Source organism: Coregonus lavaretus (assembly GCF_964263955.1).
Source record: "Coregonus lavaretus genome assembly, chromosome: 28".
In the NCBI taxonomy this organism is placed as follows: domain Eukaryota; kingdom Metazoa; phylum Chordata; class Actinopteri; order Salmoniformes; family Salmonidae; genus Coregonus; species Coregonus lavaretus.
In genome coordinates, this window is record NC_140015.1 from 17,460,687 (window position 1) to 17,484,981 (window position 24,295).

At 43.1% G+C, this 24,295-nt stretch overlaps 1 protein-coding gene across 1 annotated transcript in view; it reads left to right on the forward strand.

The window, feature by feature from the left end:
- Positions 1 to 3,384: 3,384 nt before the first annotated feature.
- LOC311104189 (carbonic anhydrase-related protein 10-like) overlaps positions 3,385 to 24,295 on the forward strand; it is a 37,159-nt gene continuing 16,248 nt past the window's right edge. The window contains exons 1-3 of the mRNA XM_084145892.1: positions 3,385 to 3,768; positions 5,564 to 5,638; positions 21,656 to 21,801. Of these exons, the coding sequence (XP_084002018.1) occupies positions 3,711 to 3,768; positions 5,564 to 5,638; positions 21,656 to 21,801 (279 nt within the window). The 5' untranslated portion in view covers positions 3,385 to 3,710. The remainder of the gene's footprint in view (positions 3,769 to 5,563; positions 5,639 to 21,655; positions 21,802 to 24,295) is intronic.

Below are 24,295 nucleotides of genomic sequence, written 5' to 3' on the forward strand. Positions count from 1 at the left end.
TTATGAAATGTATCTAAATTCTTCCCAATATTAAGTTATATTGTTGTATTGTGTAGGCCTGTCATGGTTTGTGGGTATCATAAGCACAGATTTCATAACATGAATTAAAACGTGTAGCCTTATATCCGCTAACATCAAGGCGGTGACCCGATCCTGTAGGTTCATGCTCTACAACATTCGGAGAGTACGACCCTGCCTTACACAGGAAGCGGCACAGGTCCTAATCCAGGCACTTGTCATCTCCCATCTGGATTACTGCAACTCGCTGTTGGCTGGGCTCCCTGCCTGTGCCATTAAACCCCTACAACTCATCCAGAATGCCGCAGCCCGGCTGGTGTTCAACCTTCCCAAGTTCTCTCACGTCACCCCGCTCCTCCGCACACTCCACTGGCTTCCAGTTGAAGCTCGCATCTGCTACAAGACCATGGTGCTTGCCTACTGTGGGGATCTAGATGTGATGACTAGCTTAGAAAGAATGCATTAATGATTAAACATAAAAGGTTTGTACTGTACTGATATAAATTGTTTCACATAACAAGCTGTGATTCATGTGAGGAACGTTAGAGGGTAGGATGAGATAAGACTTGTATTTCTCACAGACACGAACACTGCCTCTTTGTGATCTGTGAACCGTCGAAGGACGTGTACTGCAAAAAGGTGCTGACTCTCTGGACAGGTTGTGATGATAACAAATGTATGCCTGGCAACAGTGTGCAACAGTGGAGCGCCAAGGGGATGGGACCAGCCTGTGCGCCAACGGATAGGCTGAGTAAGTCTAAACTACGCTCAGTCTCTACTCTGATTGGCCAGCAGGGAGCGGGAACTATCTCTGTCAGAGTATTTTAAGAAGAACTCATAACAATGGCTTAGTTCTCTGAGTGCCCTGCGTGGTATTTCAGTGGACCCGTATATACGAACATCATATTTACCATTGAAGTGGTTTGCATTAATTAAAATACTAGTCTATTTTAGAAGACGTGTATTGACCTCTTTTGTTCCTAATACCAGATTTGAATTGACGCAACTTAACACTACGGAGCTGTGAGGGGAACGGCACCTCCGTACCTTCAGGCTCTGATCAGTCCCTACACCCAAACGAGGGCATTGCGTTCATCCACCTCTGGCCTGCTGGCCCCCCTACCTCGGCGGAAGCACAGTTCCCGCTCAGCCCAGTCAAAACTGTTCGCTGCTCTGGCACCCCAATGGTGGAACAAGCTCCCTCACGACGCCAGGAGAGCGGAGTCACTCACCACCTTCCGGAGACACTTGAAACCCCACCGCTTTAAGGAATATCTGGGATAGGATAAAGTAATCCTTCTACCCCCCCAAAAAAAATAAAAATAACATATTGTAAAGTGGTTATCCCACTGGCTATAAGGTGAATGCACCAATTTGTAAATCGCTCTGGATAAGAGCGTCTGCTAAATGATGTAAATGTAAATATGGCCATTGGGCAATATTTTGCAAACTGTCAAAACGTAGACTACAAGCCCTCCCTGTTAAGATGCATTACAAACATTAATTAATAAAAGTTAGGAATAATGATTCAGAGTAGCCTATCTATTGACTGATCATCACTTTTTTTTACACCTTGCTGGCATGTCACTGTCCCATGGCAACTCGGTCTCAGAGCATTTCGTATTATTCTGTACATAAATCCGTGACACGCCATTTAGTATGATATATTGCCTTTCATATTGGTATGTATTAATTTGTGGATGTCCATCATCCATTTTGTATGATATGTTACAAATTACAATTCGTATGATATGTTACGAATTCCAATTCGTACAATATGTTACGAATTGTAATTCATACAATATGTTATTATGAATTAGCAAAATGTTCAATATGTTACTAATTTGCAAAACGTTTGATATGTTACGATTTCAATATGTTGTGGCTAATGTTAGCTAGGTGGTTAATGCTAATGTTAGCTAGCTCTAGAGTTAGGGTTAAGGTTAGGAGTTAGGTTAAAGGGTTAAGGGAAGGGTTAGCAAAAAGGGAATAAAAAAATGAAATGATCAAATAATGTGTCTTTCGTCTCTGTGTTTTCATAATCTTATGGGAGAAATCATCCGAGCCCATGTATCTGATGCTGTCTGGAACAAAAGAGTATGACATGTTGCCGCCATAGCATTTGATTGATCGATGCCAGCAAGCATTTTGCCTCCCTTGATAAAAAAAGTATAAAATAATTAGCCAATCAGCATTGAGCTGAACTAAACTGTGGGTTATCCTGGCACAGCAAAACACCCCCCAAGGGAGGCCCGTTTGGATTTGGCTTCACAGCAATCACATCACATCCTTAGCAAAACATCATCATTGTCAGAAAAACTTGTCTGTTTCTGATCTGCTTGTGTTGATGTCCTGCAGTAGCTAGCTTGCTAAATCGGCTCTTTCCTAAGCAATGGATGGAGATGGGGATTTGGACTTATGGTTTTGACTTAATTCTCTGTACAGGCCAATGATTATGACGGCAATTCTGATCTAACCATAAATTCATATATTGTGCCTGAGACGATTGAAGTTCAATATGTAGCCTAGATGTAGCCTAGTAGGCTCACGTCAACTAGCTAGCTAACTTAGCTGGTTCATTGTTGCCCATGCGAGGAAGTTAGGCAAGCAAGCATTTTAGCTAGGTAACCTCTAACAGCCAAACCTAAAAGCATACTACTGTACGACAGAGCCATAGACCGTTTTGCCAACATGAAAGACAGGAGGATGTCATTGGCTTTCAACTAGTCTACAAGTAGGGTGAGTCCCCCCAATTTCTTTTTTTTAACTTGTGCACACACACACACACAGACAGAAATCAGTACCATGGACAGCCATATGATATTTAGAAACATTGATTGGACTAATTCGTTTTTGGTATCTTTAAGTTTGTTTTCAGTGTATTAAACTAAGCATATATAGCCTTGTTGATTTGATGATGTTTAAATGTTTAAGTTGAAATGGTGCTGGAATAGCGGAGGCAGTGCTCCTGTTGTCTTTGTGCTGACTTGTGGTAACTCTGTAGTTCTAAATCAGTAGTTGTTTAGTAAACTGTCGAAAACATTAACATGCTTGACCATGCTGCAGGTCATATAACTGTTTGTTACATGCAATATTTGCTCTGTGGACTTCACTGGACTGATGTTGCTCTCCGGTTTTGTGATGACACAAACATATGTGTAGTTTAATTTATTCTGCCACTGTGTGACTGTTGTCTTTTTGTTGTCACTGCCTTATTGTATATCACAGTGGCATATGAAAGAATAGCTTATATAGCAAACAATGCAAATATCACAACATAGGTTGTAATATGGCTTTAATATGTTACGTCTAGTCTATGAGACCAGTCTGCCGATGGTGACGGTCTACCGCGAGCGGTGACAAGTTGAGTCCATTCAAAGATAGCCAGTCATGTAGCTTTAGTCCGTACTAGGTCTGCAAACACATTCAATGGCGAAGAGAACGACGGTATCGTGTCGAAATTATCGAATATATATTTTTTATGGATTACATTACGTGTTTTGAGCGGTCGTGGTTCTTTTAGCATACCATTTTGCCAGAGCGCCACCACTCTGAATGTGACACCTTGGATAGTTGACGGATTGGCGTCAGGCTGTGGAAAATGCCTCATCAAAGTTTGTCATCGTTTATAACTCAAACTTTACAATCAATATATTTAAGCTTTTGTAAAATTAACTTGGAATGAATGAAGAATGCATATCGTTTGGGAAATATTTTCGATTTTTCAAGCATATTTCATCTGTACTTCAGGTAAGCCTTGAAGCCTACGGTTCTTAAATGGAATACATGAGATGAAGTGATGAGCTCAACTTCAGCATTTTAACAAACCCCAGAATATTGTGACATATTTAAATGTATTTGGATAAGGAAACACATAAATGTCTTCTGTTGGTGATACCGTTGCAACTGTAGTGCAATGTAGGGCACGGGTGTTGCAGCTGTCTACCAACAATTGTTTCAGTGTAGGTTTAAGCATTTAAAGGTCACTAAAGCAAATATTTACTCCACTTGCGCGTGAGTTAGCAACACAATTACTGTAATCGTTGATTATCCAGCCATTGTCGTGAATCTTAGTCATAATATTATATAATAGGCTATTTGTGTTTAGGATTATGGATTTGTTTTGTCGTGCCCCCAATTTGGTACAAATGAGAAAACATTTTACAAAATCTCTTTGCGGCTGTCAAATTTGTAATGCTGAGATTAGATTAAACATTCGGCGTGTTCCACATCCAGATGCTCTTTACATGTTGCGTGGATATCATTATTATTGCCCACATCTTACATCATCGCAAACATCAATGAATATTGTGTCTGCATCCCAGGAGGTGTCAGTCCCAAAATAAGCTATGACAGAGACTAATTTGACAATAGATGGAACTTTTCAAGTATGTTTAATTTCTGTCCTTATTTACATCTGCCAGACAGCAAAACATTTACTCTTATGTTCTTACCCTCATGACCACTGACATAATTATTAGTGGGAAGAACAGCTGACCTTGGGGCTTGACCCCAAGATCCAGAAGTACAGAGGGCAAGTGCTGTACCACAAAACCCTGGGCCTGGGATAGAGGCAGTAGAACACTCACATGAACAGTGTTTCAGTATTCTCCCTCTCCAGGCGTGTCCATTCGCACAGAGCACCACCTGCGAACTAGCACCTTAGAAACCACCGGAATTATCCCATTGCTGCCTGTCACCAATGTAGCGAGAGAGTAAGAGACAGCTGGCAGTGGGCATGATCCTCAGATCCTGTGTGGTGCAGAGGCAGGTGCTCTACCACCTGTACCACAGCAACTTGGCCTCAGGGCAATTCATAGGATTTGTTTCCCTCCATTAAGTTTGATATGTTACGTTATGAATGGAAAAGCTGTTGTACAATATCATATGGATTGCAGGATGTCTAGTATCATACATCTTGGAGGACGTATATTATTATACGTCTTGCTCTGGTCCCAGGCTGCTTGTTCAGTTGTTAGCATTTGTGGTAAGGACAAAGGTTAGGAGAATTGATGTTGCAGGTTAGTAGAACTAACAACAAAGGTTTGGAGAATTTACGTAGCAGGTTAGTAGAATTAGGTTAAGGTTAGGGGAAGGGTTAGCTTAAATGCTACAGCTGTCCCTGACGCGACTTGAACATGCAACCTTTGGATTGCTTTATTATTATTTATTTTTTATTCTGATATTTTAGGGGGTGTTGCAGAACCCCCAGCACCCCTACTTCCCACGCCAACCTCCCTATTTTCATTTCTGTCTTAAGTAACCAGACCATTATTCTATTTGTAACGTAACGTAACATATCCTACTAAATGGAGGTATACAAATTAACATTCCAAACCCTACGTCTCTTTAATGTGGTCAGGCTGACCACAAAAGCCTGGGCCTCAATTCAGTTTTATCTCTAATCTCTCTAATTGTCTTTTTAGAGGTAATATTAGACTTAAGAAGAAGTGAAAGTTAACAGCGTTCTAACAACTGAGTTAATGATCATTTTCAGCAACATGATAGTTACTGTGACTGTGGTTTTGTTTTTTTCCTACTGCAGCACAGCTAATTTCACCAAAGATTCATGACGGTTGGTGGGCGTACAAAGATGCTGTCCAAGGGAGCTTTGTTCCAGGTAATTCTTTTAGATGTTGAACAAACACTCTGACATCACATGAACTCAAAGCATTGGTGTCCAATGGCCCACTATTAATTAAGGAGATGGTAGAAGTTGCCCCTAGCCACAGATCAAGGGTCAGACACTTCTTTATTCCCCTTTCTCTAAATTGTTCTTATTTTACAGGCCGAAAACATTTGTAGAAATCCAGAGTAACGTTCCTTGTTGAATGATATGAAGAAACATGTTCCTTTAATCTTATACACTTCCAACTGGGCACAGACGTCAGTTCAAGCTCTAGTTTTAATTTACATTTGGTTGAGTTGTCAACTAATGCAAATTGAACGTGAAATCAACAATATAATTCACCATATCATTGGATTTAGGTGAAAAATTAGGTGAAAAAATGACAAAATTCCCTTATGGTGATTACTTTTTGCAAATCCAATCAGTTTTCCCACATTGATTCAATGTCATCACATATAATTTTTTTGTTGAAATGATGTGGAAACAATGTTGATTCAACCAGTTTTTGTCCAGTGGGTTGTTTTGTAACAAAAAGCCAGACAAAACATTCCTCTCTGTTTTGGGAAGGGAACATTTCTTGTTAACCAGGAGGGTTTGCTTGTTAGCAACTCTCTTGCTCCTGGGCAGTGTTATTGTCATGGGCTGGCTTCTTCCTCCACTCTCTCTCTGCAGCAGGAGCTTCAGGTTCGCTACTGTTCTGACTGCAGGTCTTATGAAAATGTTATCACAGCCCTGTCCCTCCCTCTTCCTCCCTCTCTGTGCTTCTTTACTCCATACTCAAGGGGAGCACAGACATACAAGTATACAGAAGAAGAAGGGCAGCACAATGAATAAAATAGAGGTCTCAGACCTTTTCAATGAGGAAGCATCGAATGACCAATATAACTGTGCAGTCAAGTGTAGTCTGGTAACATTTCAATAATACAACACAAGCCCAAATTCTGGTGACATTTCTTGTTTGAAGCTGTTATTCTTTAAAAGGTACATTTGACATAAATATTATATCATCATACACAGAAGGGTGACTTCCTGTTTAAAATCAACAATTGCCTAGACTTCCACTATTGTCAATAGGGCCTGGACGATACCAGTATCGCAATATTCTTTCCATAGCAAACATGAAGCAGACCAAACTCTGTGGTCCTTTAAAAACCTGCTCTATGTAAAATATGATGTGCTATAGCTTGGAAAATAAATAAATGTGACTCTGGATCGTACCCGGCTCCATGAGGGAGCTAAAGGGGGCTTAGCCCCCTCAGTTTTAGTTTAAAAAATAGCAAAAACAATCTGTATCTTTGCTGTCAGCACAATGGACAGAGTGCACCACGGTGTGTGTAGGGGGGCTATGGAAGGCCACTGGGGTGGTTAGGTATGACTCCTTTGGGTTTCCATAAAAAGCAGGAAAAACACGTCTCATCTCTGTGGTAGGCTAAGTGAATAACGTGACACGCCGCAGCATGTAATATTAGATTTGGATTTATAAGGGCGGTGTCAAATTTACCAGTTTAAGTGTTGGAGGCCCAACTGTCTCCTTCCTGCTCCTCTGCTCTTCCTATGGGGAGCGCTCTGCAGGAGTGTCTGCCCTATGATGGGGTGTGTGAGGTTTTCATCTGACATTGACTGACACTGAATTGATTATGACCTAGCTCTCTCCGGAGCCTGGAGAGGAGATGGTGTGCTCTGACCCTTTCCCTGGGCTTGGAGAGAAAATGACTGCGCCGCAACAATGTTCCTGGTTGTGGCACAGAAGTTGTCACTGCTGGGGGGTCTGGAGACAACCCCAGTGTCCACTGTGCATCGTTCGGGAGAGAATGCTCCCTTACCTGCTACAAAAAAAGCCCATCTGGGGAAGTTTGTACCCCCGTATTGCCCAAAGGTTAGTGGACAGTGTTTAGGGCCTGGGCAAAGTGTTCAACTGCCTCGGGGCAACTGCTATGATGTTCCTTTATTTGCTCTGTCAATCTACATGTTGGTCAATATGTATCATGTACCCAGTGCTCGTTTGGAATGTGCCATTCTGCCTTGCTGTCACATGTCCATTAGTTTGAGTAGTGTGTGTGTTTAAGGGGGGTGGTTAGAAATACTGAACCGTAATGATTTCAGTTGGAGGAATTGACCACTGCTACATCCTGACAATATTTATGAAGTTATTGCTTATGTGTGAGGAACGTGTCTCGGGCATCATTTTAAATGTCGAGACCAGAATAAGGGGAGGGGTGTGTGGCGACTCCCGCCAATTCGTGCACACTATTTGTTTTCATTGTGACAATTGTTTGTCAATGTTTATCAATGCCCCATGAAATATATTCATCAGTGAAGTTACTGTTAATCCCAACATATTTCCCCATTAATTTAGAATGTTTGGTTATGGAAATGTTTATAATTCATTAAATATAATTATACATTCATACCATTTCTCATTCTCCAAGTAGAAACGTTTGGAGAGCTCACAAACTGCACAACACTTGTGGTAAAGAACTTTTGGCTTATTTAATTACATTTGATTTAATTGCACTTACCAGTTTACTGTCAATTTCTTTGTCTTTGTTTAGGGAGCATGTGTCCGGTTTCTCCCTCATGTTTAATGATGTGTGAACGCGCGCACTTTAGCGTGCATAGATATACCTGACCTGCGCGCCAAGAATAGGTTAGACCAAATGTATTTATGTGCTCTTTTGGGTATATTCTAGTTAGTTCACTTTTGGGTAACTCAAGGGGAGGCTGTATCTGAGCCTGGTAGACCCCACCTGTGCTTTATTGGTTAAGACAGGTTTTGCCTGATGAGAGGCTTTTTCTTTTGAATGCTGACATTTTGAAGTCAGAACTTTGTATATATATATTTGTAAATATCACCATCATCTTTGAAACCCCAGTGCTGTGTAAATAAATCCAACACTCATTTGCACCTCTACCTGCCTGCCTCCTGCTGAATATTTGTCCTTATGACTGCTAGAAGGCCCCTATTTTACACTGATACAGCGTAGAGGAGATAGGCTACAGATTTCGCGCCAATCTGTCACTTCAAAAGCACTCAATGATCTCGGAGTCTCTACATTTGAACTTGATGTTTATTTTGGTATAGCGTGATAAGCAGAATTAAATAGAATTCCAATGCAAGAACCTCCAAAAATGTAGCCCCTCATCGATTTCAATTGCCCCCTTAGTCACTTTATCCTGGCGCCGGGTCTGCTCTGGAAGACAACATAATGATGTTTGTTTCCAACATTAGCACTGTTTTCCTAAAGAAGTTAAATCTGCTTTGTGTTTTGCTTCCTTGCCACGATACTAACGAGTATCGCGATACTGGTATCGTCCTGGCCCTAATTGTCAATGTGGGCCTCAAGGAAGGGTGCAAATTTAGATGAGCCAATGGGCTCCTATAAGGATATGTGAAACCAGCAGAAACTGCTGCCTCGAGGGCCAGCGCTGTCCTCAACTGCTCCATGTGTTACTCTGTCATTGGATTACTTTAGTTTCAACCTCTCTTCTCCTCTCCTTTAGGGCAGGAGGGCTAGGGCGAGAAAGGCCTATTAGCTGTGACAGATAAGCACAGCAGGTGACACAGAGGCCTTTGGAAGTCTTTTGTAGAAGGTTGTGCGATGCTCCCTGACCTTTTACTTTATGTCTCCTGCTAGTGTATCAGTGTGTGGACTCAGGGGGTGCGCCCTTTCAGCCTCTCAGCCTAGCCGCAGGGAAGCTTCCTGTCCATCACCACAGAGACCTTTACACAGGAGAGGAGACATCCACACACAGTCAACTGCAAAAGACAGTGACTCTGTGTATGTGCTGTGTGTCATATGGGTGGTAGCCAAGTTGGTGGGATGTTTATGGTATTGTACATTCATTCGCCTCAAGCTCTTTTTGATGAAAACGGGAAACTGTACAACTAGAATGTACATTAGGAGCCATTTAATTAAAGACTTTACTTTTTGAAATAGAAAGGAAATGGAATTGATCAAAACAGGCTCAGAAAGAGTGCAATTATGCCTTGGCCCATTAACTTATTGATACAGATTTCAATTCAACTGAACCTTTTGTCAGAAACAAAGGTATCACCTTCCTTCTGTATATTCTTGCAGGAGCATAACTCTGTATTATTATTTGTATGTGCTGCAGTCTTGGAAAGTAGGTCACCAAGTTAGTGATCACAGCCAGCTATCTCTCTCTCTCTCCCTCTCACACACACACATACACAGACGCCCTTGCAAAGACTCTGAGGGGCAAAAAATACGTGCGGAAGGAAGAAACAGAATCCCTTCCACGCAAAGAGTTATGAGAGAATTTAAATGGAATGGGAAGAGGCTAGAATATAATTATGATTACTATGCTCTCAATAATCTTCTAATGATATTAAAAGGCCATATTCACAGGACCGCTCTCACTCAGAGCTATAATAATGTTAAGCTCCTCTCCCTCTTTTTCCCACCCACTGCCTAATGTGATGAACATAGATATGTTCTAGCATATTGCTGCTGTATTTCTACCTGTGGGTATGGCAGCCGGAGGATGAGGGGATAGGTTTGGTATTGGACCAACATTAGCTACAGCATTGTCCTCAAAGCTTAAACATTATGTCAAGGTGCTAGGTTATGGCTGACATTTAAGACTGTTAACAACAAAATCATTTATAGGTGAGCCAGCCAAGTAATTTATAGCTTTGATAAAGGAAGATGCTCAAAGGAAAGGTCAGAAAAGCAGTCGCTTATTCCTCCTCCTTGCCATGTCAAAATAAGATTTGATTTGTTCGAGGGCTGAGCAAAATAACCTCCTACAGCAGATGGTGTTAAATCCTCTATGATGATAAGAAGGTCTAGACCTAGGAATATTATCCTGTCAAACCAGAAGCTTGTCAGTAACCAGGTTTCCATCCAACCCTTTCCATCGGTAGAGTTAAATGTGATGGAAACCCATTTAACTTGTATTTTTTTATTCAGTACATGGAACCACAAGTTATTTTATGTGCATTATGTCATCACGCACAGCCTTTTATCTGCAAATAAGTCAGTTACTTGATAGAAACATCTCTGGTGGGAAAATGTGTATATTGTTTTTATGCAGATTTTAGAATATTCGCATGAAAATCTGTCACCAATTGGATGGAAACCTAGCTAGTAGTTGTACATTGTCAGGCTACTCCTTTGGAATTGGTATTGCGACCCGCCCACCAACACCCAAAACACCCACCTGCCTTTTTATAAAGTTGTTCCATGGAATTACCCCTAGGCTTACAGCACCCTTTTAAGCACTGTTTATTAAGCATCATTACTCTCTGATTGTCTCACACTCACACATAGTTTGCAAGCGTCAACTTTCTGAGTGTTAAAAGGTCTGTACCGTGTCCTAGTATTTGGAAGACAATATTACAGCTGCACTTGCAACACAGAGTTACAGTGGGAAAAAAGTATTTAGTCAGCCACCAATTGTGCAAGTTCTCCCACTTAAAAAGATGAGAGAGGCCTGTAATTTTCATCATAGGTACACGTCAAATATGACAGACAAAATGAGAAAAAAAATCCAGAAAATCACATTGTAGGATTTTTTATGAATTTATTTGCAAATTATGGTGGAAAATAAGTATTTGGTCAATAACAAAAGTTTCTCAATACTTTGTTATATACCCTTTGTTGGCAATGACACAGGTCAAACGTTTTCTGTAAGTCTTCACAAGGTTGTCACACACTATTGCTGGTATTTTGGCCCATTCCTCCATGCAGATCTCCTCTAGAGCAGTGATGTTTTGGGGCTGTCGCTGGGCAACACAGACTTTCAACTCCCTCCAAAGATTTTCTATGGGGTTGAGATCTGGAGACTGGCTAGGCCACTCCAGGACCTTGAAATGCTTCTTACGAAGCCACTCCTTCGTTGCCCGGGCGGTGTGTTTGGGATCATTGTCATGCTGAAAGACCCAGCCATATTTCATCTTCAATGCCCTTGCTGATGGAAGGAGGTTTTCACTCAAAATCTCACGATACATGGCCCCATTCATTCTTTCCTTTACACGGATCAGTCGTCCTGGTCCCTTTGCAGAAAAACAGCCCCAAAGCATGATGTTTCCACCCCCATGCTTCACAGTAGGTATGGTGTTCTTTGGATGCAACTCAGCATTCTTTGTCCTCCAAACACGACGAGTTGAGTTTTTACCAAAAAGTTCTATTTTGGTTTCATCTGACCATATGACATTCTCCCAATCCTCTTCTGGATCATCCAAATGCACTCTAGCAAACTTCAGACGGGCCTGGACATGTACTGGCTTAAGCAGGGGGACACATCTGGCACTGCAGGATTTGAGTCCCTGGCGGCGTAGTGTGTTACTGATGGTAGGCTTTGTTACTTTGGTCCCAGCTCTCTGCAGGTCATTCACTAGGTCCCCCCGTGTGGTTCTGGGATTTTTGCTCACCGTTCTTGTGATCATTTTGACCCCACGGGGTGAGATCTTGCGTGGAGCCCCAGATCGAGGGAGATTATCAGTGGTCTTGTATGTCTTCCATTTCCTAATAATTGCTGCCACAGTTGATTTTTTCAAACCAAGCTGCTTACCTATTGCAGATTCAGTCTTCCCAGCCTGGTGCAGGTCTACAATTGTGTTTCTGGTGTCCTTTGACAGCTCTTTGGTCTTGGCCATAGTGGAGTTTGGAGTGTGACTGTTTGAGGTTGTGGACAGGTGTCTTTTATACTGATAACAAGTTCAAACAGGTGCCATTAATACAGGTAACGAGTGGAGGACAGAGGAGCCTCTTAAAGAAGAAGTTACAGGTCTGTGAGAGCCAGAAATCTTGCTTGTTTGTAGGTGACCAAATACTTATTTTCCACCATAATTTGCAAATAAATTCATTAAAAATCCTACAATGTGATTTTCGGGACTTTTTTCCTCAATTTCTCTGTCATAGTTGACGTGTACCTATGATGAAAATGACAGGCCTCTCTCATCTTTTTAAGTGGGAGAACTTGCACAATTGGTGGCTGACTAAATACTTTTTTCCCCCACTGTATTTGAACTATTGTAGTTCCATCTGTAGTTCTCTCACGTCCCAAGACATCTGCTCTCTGATGTTAACTGCATGATGTATCATCAGCTATTCCTCCAATTTAATTATATCCACAGGACCTTAGGAAAGCATTACACTGGAGTTGTGAGTGTCTCTGCACAGTCCAGCAGGTTCAATAGATGGCAACCTGCCCCAATGTTGTCTTCTTTGTTTAGGCTGCTTCGAAAATTGGAAATATAATCCCTACGATCTGAGGGGAGGATTTTCCTGGTCATTTTGATATAAAATCAGAGTGAATTTTGTGAATTGTGATTGCTGTGAATTGGCCAGGCCTAGTGGTCTCTCCAGACCCATTGACATTTATGTTCTCATTTTAGTTTGTTCTCTGTAACGTTATGTTTATATCCTGACTATTTTGCTCTGGAAAAAAAACTCTAGACTTCAATTAGCTGCATATCCCGACACGTGTTGTGAAGTCTCCCTAGAGGTAGTTGTAGAGTCTGGTTTTCAGCTCTTGGCTGGGACATACTGCATTGCACCTGCTGCATGCACCTGCTACCTGATCCAATAAAATACCTGTACTGGAATAGAGATCATGAGCACTAGGCAGCATGGGTAAAGGGGGTGAGAGTTCACACGTGAGGGTTTAGACATACTTATACTTTTGTAGCTGAGTTTTTGAATGGAAATTGTTGTCTTTCATGCTCAGCCTCAGTAATATCTAGGTGCACCTGTCACACCCTGGCTCTGGGACTCATTATGTTGAGCCAGGGTGTGTTCATTTCTATGTGTGTATTTCTATGTTGGTGTTCATTCTAGTTTGTTGTATTCTATGTTTGCCTGAGTGACTCCCAATCAGAGGCAACGAGTGTCAGCTGTTGGCTGGTTGTCTCTGATTGGGAGCCATATTTAAACTGTATGTTTTCCCTTTGTGGTTGTGGGTTTTTGTTCCGTGTTCGGTCATTGATACCGTGGACGTCACGAGTCGTGTTTTGTTTTGTATTTTGACGCTTTAACTAATTAAAGTCATGTTTGTTCATCACGCTGCGCCTTGGTCTACTCCTTACCTCGACCTTGACAGAAAAACCCACCATGCAACGACCAAGCAGCGTGTCCAGGGGCAGCTCTTGGGCTGGACATGGGAGGAAGCGCCGGGAGAAGAGACGGTGGAGGCGCGCCGTAGAGAGGAGCTACGGCGTGATCAGGGTCGTCGTCGGACGGTCGTGAGGCAACCCCAGAACATTTTTAGGGGGGGGCACACGGCATGGACGACGGGGCTGACGGAGGAGAAAAGGGGGCGGATCCAGAAGGCCACCAGGCCAGGGGTACACCGCCCTGTACGTCCTGTGCGGATGCCTCACACAGAGTGTGTGAGGGTAGGCATTCAGCCAGGACGGGTGGTGGCCGCTCTTCACTCCAGGCCTCCTATCCGTCTCCACAGCCCGGTTCGGCCTGTCCCTGCTCCACGCACCAAGCCTACGGTGTGCGTCGCCAGCCCAGTCCGGACTGTCCCTGCTCCACGCACCAAGCCTACGGTGTGCGTCGACAGCCCAGCCCGGCCTGTCCCTGCTCCACGCACCAAGCCTACGGTGTGCGTCGCCAGCCCAGTCCGGCCTGTCCCTGCTCCACGCACCAAGCCTACGGTGTGCGTCGACAGCCCAGCCCGGCCTGTTCCTGCCACTCGCACCAAACCTACGGTGCGCGTCGCCAGCCCGGTCCGGCCTGTTCCTGCCACCCGCACCAAGTCTACGGTGCGCGTCACCAGCCCGACCCGGCCTGTTCCTGCCACCCGCACCAAGTCTACGGTGCGCGTCGCCAGCCCGACCCGGCCTGTTCCTGCCACTCGCACCAAACCTACGGTGCGCGTCGCCAGCCCGGTCCGGCCTGTTCCTGCCACCCGCACCAAGTCTACGGGCGCGTCGCCAGCCCGACCCGGCCTGTTCCTGCCACTCGCACCAAACCTACGGTGCGCGTCGCCAGCCCGGTCCGGCCTGTTCCTGCCACTCGCACTAAGCCAGGGGTGCGAGAAGTCAGCCTGGTAAGGCCCGTCCCTCTTCCACGCACCAAGCCAGGGGTGCGAGTCGTCAGCCTGGTAAGGCCCGTCCCTCTTCCACGCATCAAGCCAGGGGTGCGAGTCGTCAGCCTGGTAAGGCCCGTTCCTCCTCCACGCACAAAGCCAGGGGTGCGCGTCGTCAGCCTGGTAAGGCCCGTCCCTCCTCCACGCACCAAGCCAGGGGTGCGATTCGTCAGCCTGGTAAGGCCCGTTCCTCCTCCACGCACCAAGCCAGGGGTGCGAGTCGACAGCCTGGTAAGGATCGCTCCTGTTAAGTCCAGTCCTGCTCCAGCCGGCGGGGCCAGACTGGACCAGGGGCACTATGGGGGGTGTATTGGAGGGTGGTGGTCAAGGCCGGAGCCAGAACCGCCGCCGAGGAGGTATGCCCGCCCAGCCCTCCCCTGGTTTGTTTAGTTGAGGCGCGGTCGCAGTCCGCGCCTTTAGGGGGGGGTACTGTCACACCCTGGCTCTGGGACTCATTATGTTGAGCCAGGGTGTGTTCATTTCTATGTGTGTATTTCTATGTTGGTGTTCATTCTAGTTTGTTGTATTCTATGTTTGCCTGAGTGACTCCCAATCAGAGGCAACGAGTGTCAGCTGTTGGCTGGTTGTCTCTGATTGGGAGCCATATTTAAACTGTATGTTTTCCCTTTGTGGTTGTGGGTTTTTGTTCCGTGTTCGGTCATTGATACCGTGGACGTCACGAGTCGTGTTTTGTTTTGTATTTTGACGCTTTAACTAATTAAAGTCATGTTTGTTCATCACGCTGCGCCTTGGTCTACTCCTTACCTCGACCTTGACAGCACCTCTAAGCACCTTTCGCTGCCAAAACAATAACGTTTGTTTGAATCTGCCCTATGAAGCATCCTTAACAATGAATGCATCGTCATTTATTTAGATGTTTTTATCACTCTTGCTCCACCAAATCAACAAGCAATTAAAGTGGTTAAAGAGTTAAAAGTTAGATAGCATTGCACTCAACGCATGGCAATCTTTTATTTCCTTTGAGCATGGTTCTCAGTTTGACATATCCTCTCTTTCCTCCGACTGTTGTGCTCACCAAATGTCACTGAGTGGGATTACAACACAGTTACATCACTGTTTTAGGACACAAAGGCTTTTATACAGTTGAAGTCGGAAGTTTACATACACTTAGGTTGGAGTCATTAAAACTCATTTTTCAACCACTTTCCAACAATTGTTTACAGACAGATTATTTCACTTATAATTCACTGTATCACAATTCCAGTGGGTCAGAAGTTTACATACACTAAGTTGACTGTGCCTTTAAACCTCTTGGAAAATTCCAGAAAATGATGTCGTGGCTTTAGAAGCTTCTGATAGGCTAATTTACATCATTTGAGTCAATTGGAGGTGTACCTGTGGATGTATTTCAAGGCCTACCTTCAAACTCAGTGCCTCTTTGCTTGACATTATGGGAAAATCAAAATAAATCAGCCAAGACCTCAGAAAAAAAATTGTAGACCTCCACAAGTCTGGTTCATCCTTGGGAGCAATTTCCAAACGCCTGAAGGTACAACGTTCATCTGTACAAACAATAGTATGCATGTATAAACACCATGGGACCACGCAGCCGTCATACCGCTCAGGAAGGAGACGTGTTCTGTCTCCTAGAGATGAACGTACTTTGGTGCGAAAAGTGCAAATCAATCCCAGAACAACAGCAAAGGACCTTGTGAAGATGCTGGAGAAAACAGGTACAAAATTATCTATATCCACAGTAAAATGAGTCCTATATCGACATAACCTGAAAGGCCGCTCAGCAAGGAAGAAGCCACTGCTCCAAAACCGCCATAAAAAAGCCAGACTACGGTTTGCAACTGCACATGGGGACAAAGATCGTACTTTTTGGAGAAATGTCCTCTGGTCTGATGAAACATAAATATAACTGTTTGGCCATAATGACCATCATTATGTTTGGAGGAAAAAGGGGGTGCTTGCAAGCCGAAGAACACCATCCCAACCGTGAAGCATGGGGTGGCAGCATCATGCTGTGGGGGTGCCTTGCTGCAGGAGGGACTGGTGCACTTCACAAAATAGATTGCATCATGAGGAAGGAAAATTATGTGGATATATTGAAGCAACATCTCAAGACATTAGTCAGGAAGTTAAAACTTGGTTGCAAATGGGTCTTCCAAATGGACAATGTGTCACGTTCGTTCATAGACTGGTCGAACCAAGGCGCAGCGTGATATGCATACATGTTTATTTGAACCGAATAAACAACGACAAAACAACAAACTAAACGAAACGTGAAGTCCAAGGTACACAAACAACATACTTCACACGGAACAAGATCCCACAACCCACTAGTGCCAATAGGCTGCCTAAGTACAGTGGGGAAAAAAAGTATTTAGTCAGCCACCAATTGTGCAAGTTCTCCCACTTAAAAAGATGAGAGAGGCCTGTAATTTTCATCATAGGTACACGTCAACTATGACAGACAAATTGAGGAAAAAAAATCCAGAAAATCACAATGTAGGATTTTTTATGAATTTATTTGCAAATTATGGTGGAAAATAAGTATTTGGTCACCTACAAACAAGCAAGATTTCTGGCTCTCACAGACCTGTAACTTCTTCTTTAAGAGGCTCCTCTGTCCTCCACTTGTTACCTGTATTAATGGCACCTGTTTGAACTTGTTATCAGTATAAAAGACACCTGTTCACAACCTCAAACAGTCACACTCCAAACTCCACTATGGCGAAGACCAAAGAGCTGTCAAAGGACACCAGAAACAAAATTGTAGACCTGCACCAGGCTGGGAAGACTGAATCTGCAATAGGTAAGCAGCTTGGTTTGAAGAAATCAACTGTGGGAGCAATTATTAGGAAATGGAAGACATACAAGACCACTGATAATCTCCCTCGATCTGGGGCTCCACGCAAGATCTCACCCCGTGGGGTCAAAATGATCACAAGAACGGTGAGCAAAAATCCCAGAACCACACGGGGGGACCTAGTGAATGACCTGCAGAGAGCTGGGACCAAAGTAACAAAGCCTACCATCAGTAACACACTACGCCGCCAGGGACTCAAATCCTGCAGTGCAAGACGTGTCCCCCTGCTTAAGCCAGTACATGTCCAAGCCCGTCTGAAGTTTGCTAGAGTGCATTTGGATGATCCAGAAGAGGATTGGGAGAATGTCATATGAAACCAAAATATAACTTTTTGGTAAAAACTCAACTCGTCGTGTTTGGAGGACAAAGAATGCTGAGTTGCATCCAAAGAACACCATACCTACTGTAAAGTATGGGGGTGGAAACATCATGCTTTGGGGCTGTTTTTCTGCAAAGGGACCAGGACAACTGATCCGTGTAAAGGAAAGAATGAATGGGGCCATGTATCGTGAGATTTTGAGTGAAAACCTCCTTCCGTCAGCAAGGGCATTGAAGATGAAACGTGGCTGGGTCTTTCAGCATGACAATGATCCCAAACACACCGCCCGGGCAACGAAGGAGTGGCTTCGTACGAAGCATTTCAAGGTCCTGGAGTGGCCTAGCCAGTCTCCAGATCTCAACCCCATAGAAAATATTTGGAGGGAGTTGAAAGTCTGTGTTGCCCAGCGACAGCCCCAAAACATCACTGCTCTAGAGGAGATCTGCATGGAGGAATGGGCCAAAATACCAGCAACAGTGTGTGACAACCTTGTGAAGACTTACAGAAAACGTTTGACCTGTGTCATTGCCAACAAAGGGTATATAACAAAGTATTGAGAAACTTTTGTTATTGACCAAATACTTATTTTCCACCATAATTTGCAAATAAATTCATAAAAAATCCTACAATGTGATTTTCTGGATTTCTTTTCCTCATTTTGTCTGTCCTAGTTGACTTGTACCTATGATGAAAATTACAGGCCTCTCTCATCTTTTTAAGTGGGAGAACTTGCACAATTGGTGGCTGACTAAATACTTTTTTTCCCCACTGTATGTTCCCCAATCAGAGACAACGAGCGACAGCTGCCTCTGATTGGGAACCACACTGGCCAACATAGACATACTAGACTAGAAACATAGATCTACACCACATAGAAAATCACACCCTGACTCAACAAATAAGAGTCCCCAGAGTCAGGGCGTGACACAATGACCCCAAGCATACTTCCAAAGTTGTGGCAAAATGGCTTAAGGACAACAAAGTCAAGGTATTGGAGTGGCCATCACAAAGCCCTGACCCCAATCCTATAGAACATTTGTGGGCAGAACTGAAAAAGCGTGTGCGAGCAAGGAGGCCTACAAACCTGACTCAGTTACACCAGCTCGGTCAAGAGGAATGGGCCAAAATTCACCCAACTTATTGTGGGAAGCTTGTGGAAGGCTACACGAAACGTTTGACCCAAGTTAAACAATTTAAAGGCAATGCTACCAAATACTAATGGAGTGTATGCAAACTTCTAACCCACTGGGAATGTGATGAAAGAAATAAAAGCTGAAATAAATAATTCTCTCTACTATTATTCTGACATTTCACATTCTTAAAATAAAGCAGTGATCCTAAATGACCTAAGACAGTGAATTCTTACTAGGATTAAATGTCAGGAATTGTGAAAAACTGAGTTTAAATGTATTTGGCTAAGGTGTATGTAAACTTCTGACTTCAACTGTATATGTCACATTACCAATTTTTTTGCAAAAGTAACAATTGTTGCCAAAATACTGCCTTCGAAACTATCAAACTATGCCCTGGATCAGTTCGTTAAAACAATGATAGTTTAGTTAAAAATGACAAGGCTTCATTTTGTGATCATTTTACTAAACATTGTGTTTTTTTGTTAACACTATATTGAACCCACTACACATGCAGCTACAACTGGTAAACAATGTGGTGGCTCAGAAAGCAGGAAGATATGCAACATGAGCTTTGTTGACATTCAGAAATTCCAACATCATTCCAGATCCTCATCTACTGTATTTCATTATCATGCATTAAGAGTAGTTTGGCCAAGATCAACATGTAATGTGGGTCACTGATAAGTTTAGGGTGGCAAATCCATTGCTTATTTGCTAGATTCTTTATTCAGATTCTTTTGAGATTTAGCTACTTAGCTGATTCACAAGCATTCTCTAGCTGATTCACTAGCTGATTCATTAGCTGACTCTTAATTCTGAAATTGACTCCTAGTCGTGATTTCATCTTCTTGTAGAAATCTATAAGGGGTTGTGGCACGGATCTGATACTCCTTAACCACCATTGGGCTTTGCCCAGAAGGCATGCCCCTTGCCCATGAATTAAGAGCAATGAAAAAGTACTGTTGTCCCAGGAGTCTCCGTCCGGCATTCCAGATGAGTATCAGCCTCTAATCCCTGTGCTAAGGGAGAGAGCGTAATATTCCTGAACCCTCATCTGTTTCACAGCTGGGCGACCCGCTCCCAAGCCGGCCCACGTGATGTAATCACGGCTGGGTGACGTCATGCGTGTCAGAAAGGGGTTGTGATTTCACTCTTGAGGTCAGGCCTGCCACATCTGTCACAGCTGCCCTGCTCCTGTGCCACTGCCAGGCTCTGAGCCCTACTAAGAGGAGAGGAGGGGTTCTCCCAGTCCCTTATGTCATGTGCAAGTAACGAGGGAGGGTTAACTAAGATTATTTCAGCTGATCTTAAATCAGTTTCTGGAAGCATTTAAACTGGTTCTGATCTAGAGGGATTCTATCTAAATCCATTGTAGGATCTACATACTTATTTTCCACCATAATTTGCTAATAAATTCATTAAAAATCCTACAATGTGATTTTCTGGATTTTTTTTTCTCAATTTGTCTGTCATAGTTGACATGTACCTATGATGAAAATTACAGGCCTCTCTCATCTTTTTAAGTGGGAGAACTTACACAATTGGTGGCTGACTAAATACTTTTTTTCCCCACTGTACATACACACACATACACACACATATATATATATATACAGTGGGGAGAACAAGTATTTGATACACTGCCGATTTTGCAGGTTTTCCTACTTACAAAGCGTGTAGAGGTCTGTAATTTTTATCATAGGTACACTTCAACTGTGAAAGACGGAATCTAAAACAAAAATCTAGAAAATCACATTGTATGATTTTTAAGTAATTCATTTGCATTTTATTGCATGACATAAGTATTTGATACATCAGAAAAGCAGAACTTAATATTTGGTACAGAAACCTTTGTTTGCAGTTACAGAGATCATACATTTCCTGTAGGTCTTGACCAGGTTTGCACACACTGCAGCAGGGATTTTGGCCCACTCCTCCATACAGACCTTCTCCAGATCCTTCAGGTTTCGGGGCTGTCGCTGGGCAATACGAACTTTCAGCTCCCTCCAAAGATTTTCTATTGGGTTCAGGTCTGGAGACTGGCTAGGCCAGTGATCAATTGATGATCAATTAGCCTTTTAAAATGATAAACTTGGATTAGCAAACACAACGTGCCATTGGAACACAGGACTGATGGTTGCTGATAATGGGCCTCTGTACGCCTACGTAGATATTCCATTAAGCAACAGCCGCTTCCAGCTACAATAGCCATTTACAACATTAACAATGTCTACACTGTATTTCTGATCAATTTTATGTTATTTTAATGGACAAAAAAATTGCTTTTCTTTCGAAAACAAGGACATTTCTAAGTGACCCCAAACTTTTGAACGGTAGTGTACATAATCAACTTTGGCATCACTCACGTGCCCTTCTCTCAAAATAGCTCTTCCTAGTACTGTACAATCATAATATGGAATTTTGTGCTGATGGCATACTCCATACTCTAACTGCTGCTGTTTCAGATACAGTAAGGCAAGGACTTTAAAGGGATATCTTTACTTCGTTTCCTCACTCAGTGTTTCCTCCTCAGTGTTTCCTGGCAAAGTTTTTGTAGTCTAAGCGCTGTTTAAGAACTTACTCATCTCACACATCAACGTGATATTAGACATCCACATGATAAAGGATATTAAACTCACTGTGCTTGTTGTCCACAGTACCATCCTTCTGGGGGCTAGTGAATTCCGCCTGGAACCTGTGTGCCATGGGAAAGAGGCAGTCGCCGGTCAACGTCGAGACCAGTCACATGATCTTTGACCCCTTCCTCACCCCTCTACGTCTGAACACAGGCGGACGCAGCAAGGTAAGAAGATTGTGGAAAGCCTGATCTTGAGCTCACAGATGACTTTTGAGCTTGTAGATCTGAAGGTCATTAGGTCTTAAACTTCAGGAAACATTGATAATCTGTAGCCTATTATTGGATTCCAGTTGTGTGTGTTCATATTATATTTATAATGCGCAATGGGGAGTAATGAGGACTAGTATGCTCAGCCATCATCGAAACGAGGTGTAGGTGGGACAAATTCTGTTTACAGAATCAAAATTAATAGATTTATAGTATGAAGTAACATCAAATTAAAAAATCTTCTCTCCGAATTCTTTAGACTACACCGACAGGGTGACATTTCTAAACGCCACTAGCAACACCCCCGCTATCTGGCCCCATGGCTCTCCTTTAGTTTTACATCATGCTCTGCTTTCACAGTTGCCTTCTGAACCTCTCCCATCCCGATCCCATCCTCAAATGACCCATATAGCAGATAGTATTTATTGTAGGATTTCACTAACATTATCAAAGGGTGTTGGCAGGATGCCCCAAGCTCAAGCTGCAAGCTGGGGACAAGGGGGCATGACCATCGTTCACCACAGGGCATAAAGTCCACTAGGCAATAGGGGAAATCACTAATCATGTAAAATGAGAATGACAACAGAATTACACCCAGTACTGTACTTGAAATGGGTACAATTTAAGTATTACTGAGCCTATTTGATTAAATGAAATTGTATTGATGTATCTTTTGGTTCTTTGCAGTGTTGTGTAAGAATTCAAATTGACTTACAGCTGTAAGGTGGCCATTTTTCAGAGGACAAAAACCTTCAATTAAGATTCCCTGCCCCCCCCCCCCCCCCACACACACACACACAACCCCCCCCCCCCCCACCCCATCCCCCAAGATTTGGTTTCCATGAATAGTACGCTCATTTTGTTTGAATCAGAAAAAGACCACAAGGAGCCAGGGAGGATTGGCAAAGAACAGTACATGTAGGAGAGGGTTAAATTATATTTGTAAGTCTTGTTTTATGATTAATTCCAGTGTGCATCTGCTGAGCGAGAACGCAGAGAGCTGGGCCATCTGTGCTGGCGTGTGTCTGTTGGAGGACTGTGGGAAAGGGGACAAAAGTTAGCCAGGATGTTTTTACGTTTGCCACAGCTCGTCTACTCGATACTCCCAGATATATGTTCATCAACAGATGGACATGTTTACTCTCCCAGTTAACTGCCTATTTTCTTGCAGCTATTTATTGAGATGTATACAGTATTTTATTTTGAAATATCGTCGTGTGCCATTCACACACAGTACAGCACTACACACAAACGAACTCAGCTCACACACACGTATAATACATGTTATTCCTGACTAACATTGAGCTTTGATTTACAGCTTGATGAAAGGCTGTTGCTTGGTGGTTGTGTACATTTATTTCCGTGTTGTCATTAAGCACTTGGGATGTTAGACCTTGTGGAGCAGTCTTCATTTAGCACAGAACTCTGTTGTCCTTCAGATGGAGAGAGATGCTCAGGTGAAGGGGATGCTGACATTCTGAAGAAACTTTTTTTGTAAAGACATTTAACTGTTAGAGAAAGTGTTAAATAGACTTGTTATGGTCAAAGATCAAACGATAAGATGCAGTTGCTGCACTCCAAAAACTGCACTATTACGGAAGTGTATTTGTTCACTTCACTTGAATATTAGGGAAATATTTTCAACTTGTATGCTCAGGCAGCGACTGAACAGCAATTTGCATTTTAGATACTTGATAAAGACAATTAATCCTAAGAAGTGATTTAGTGTGGCAATCTTTGTCATGAAAAAAGACAACATGAAACTGTGGTGATAAGCCTTTGCATGATACAGTGGGGAAAAAAAGTATTTAGTCAGCCACCAATTGTGCAAGTTCTCCAACTTAAAAAGATGAGAGAGGCCTGTAATTTTCATCATAGATACACGTCAACTATGACAGACAGATTGAGCATTTTTTTTCCAGAAAATCACATTGTAGGATTTTTTATGAATTTATTTGCAAATTATGGTGGAAAATAAGTATTTGGTCACCTACAAACAAGCAAGATTTCTGGCTCTCACAGACCTGTAACTTCATCTTTAAGAGGCTCCTCTGTCCTCCACTCGTTACCTGTATTAATGGCACCTGTTTGAACTTGTTATCAGTATAAAAGACACCTGTCCACAACCTCAAACAGTCACACTCCAAACTCCACTATGGCCAAGACCAAAGAGCTGTCAAAGGACACCAGAAACAAAATTGTAGACATGCACCAGGCTGGGAAGACTGAATCTGCAATAGGTAAGCAGCTTGGTTTGAAGAAATCAACTGTGGGAGCAATTATTAGGAAATGGAAGACATACAAGACCACTGATAATCTCCCTCGATCTGGGGCTCCACGCAATATCTCACTCCGTGGGGTCAAAATGATCACAAAAATCCCAGAACCACACGGGGGGACCTAGTGAATGACCTGCAGAGAGCTGGGACCAAAGTAACAAAGCCTACCATCA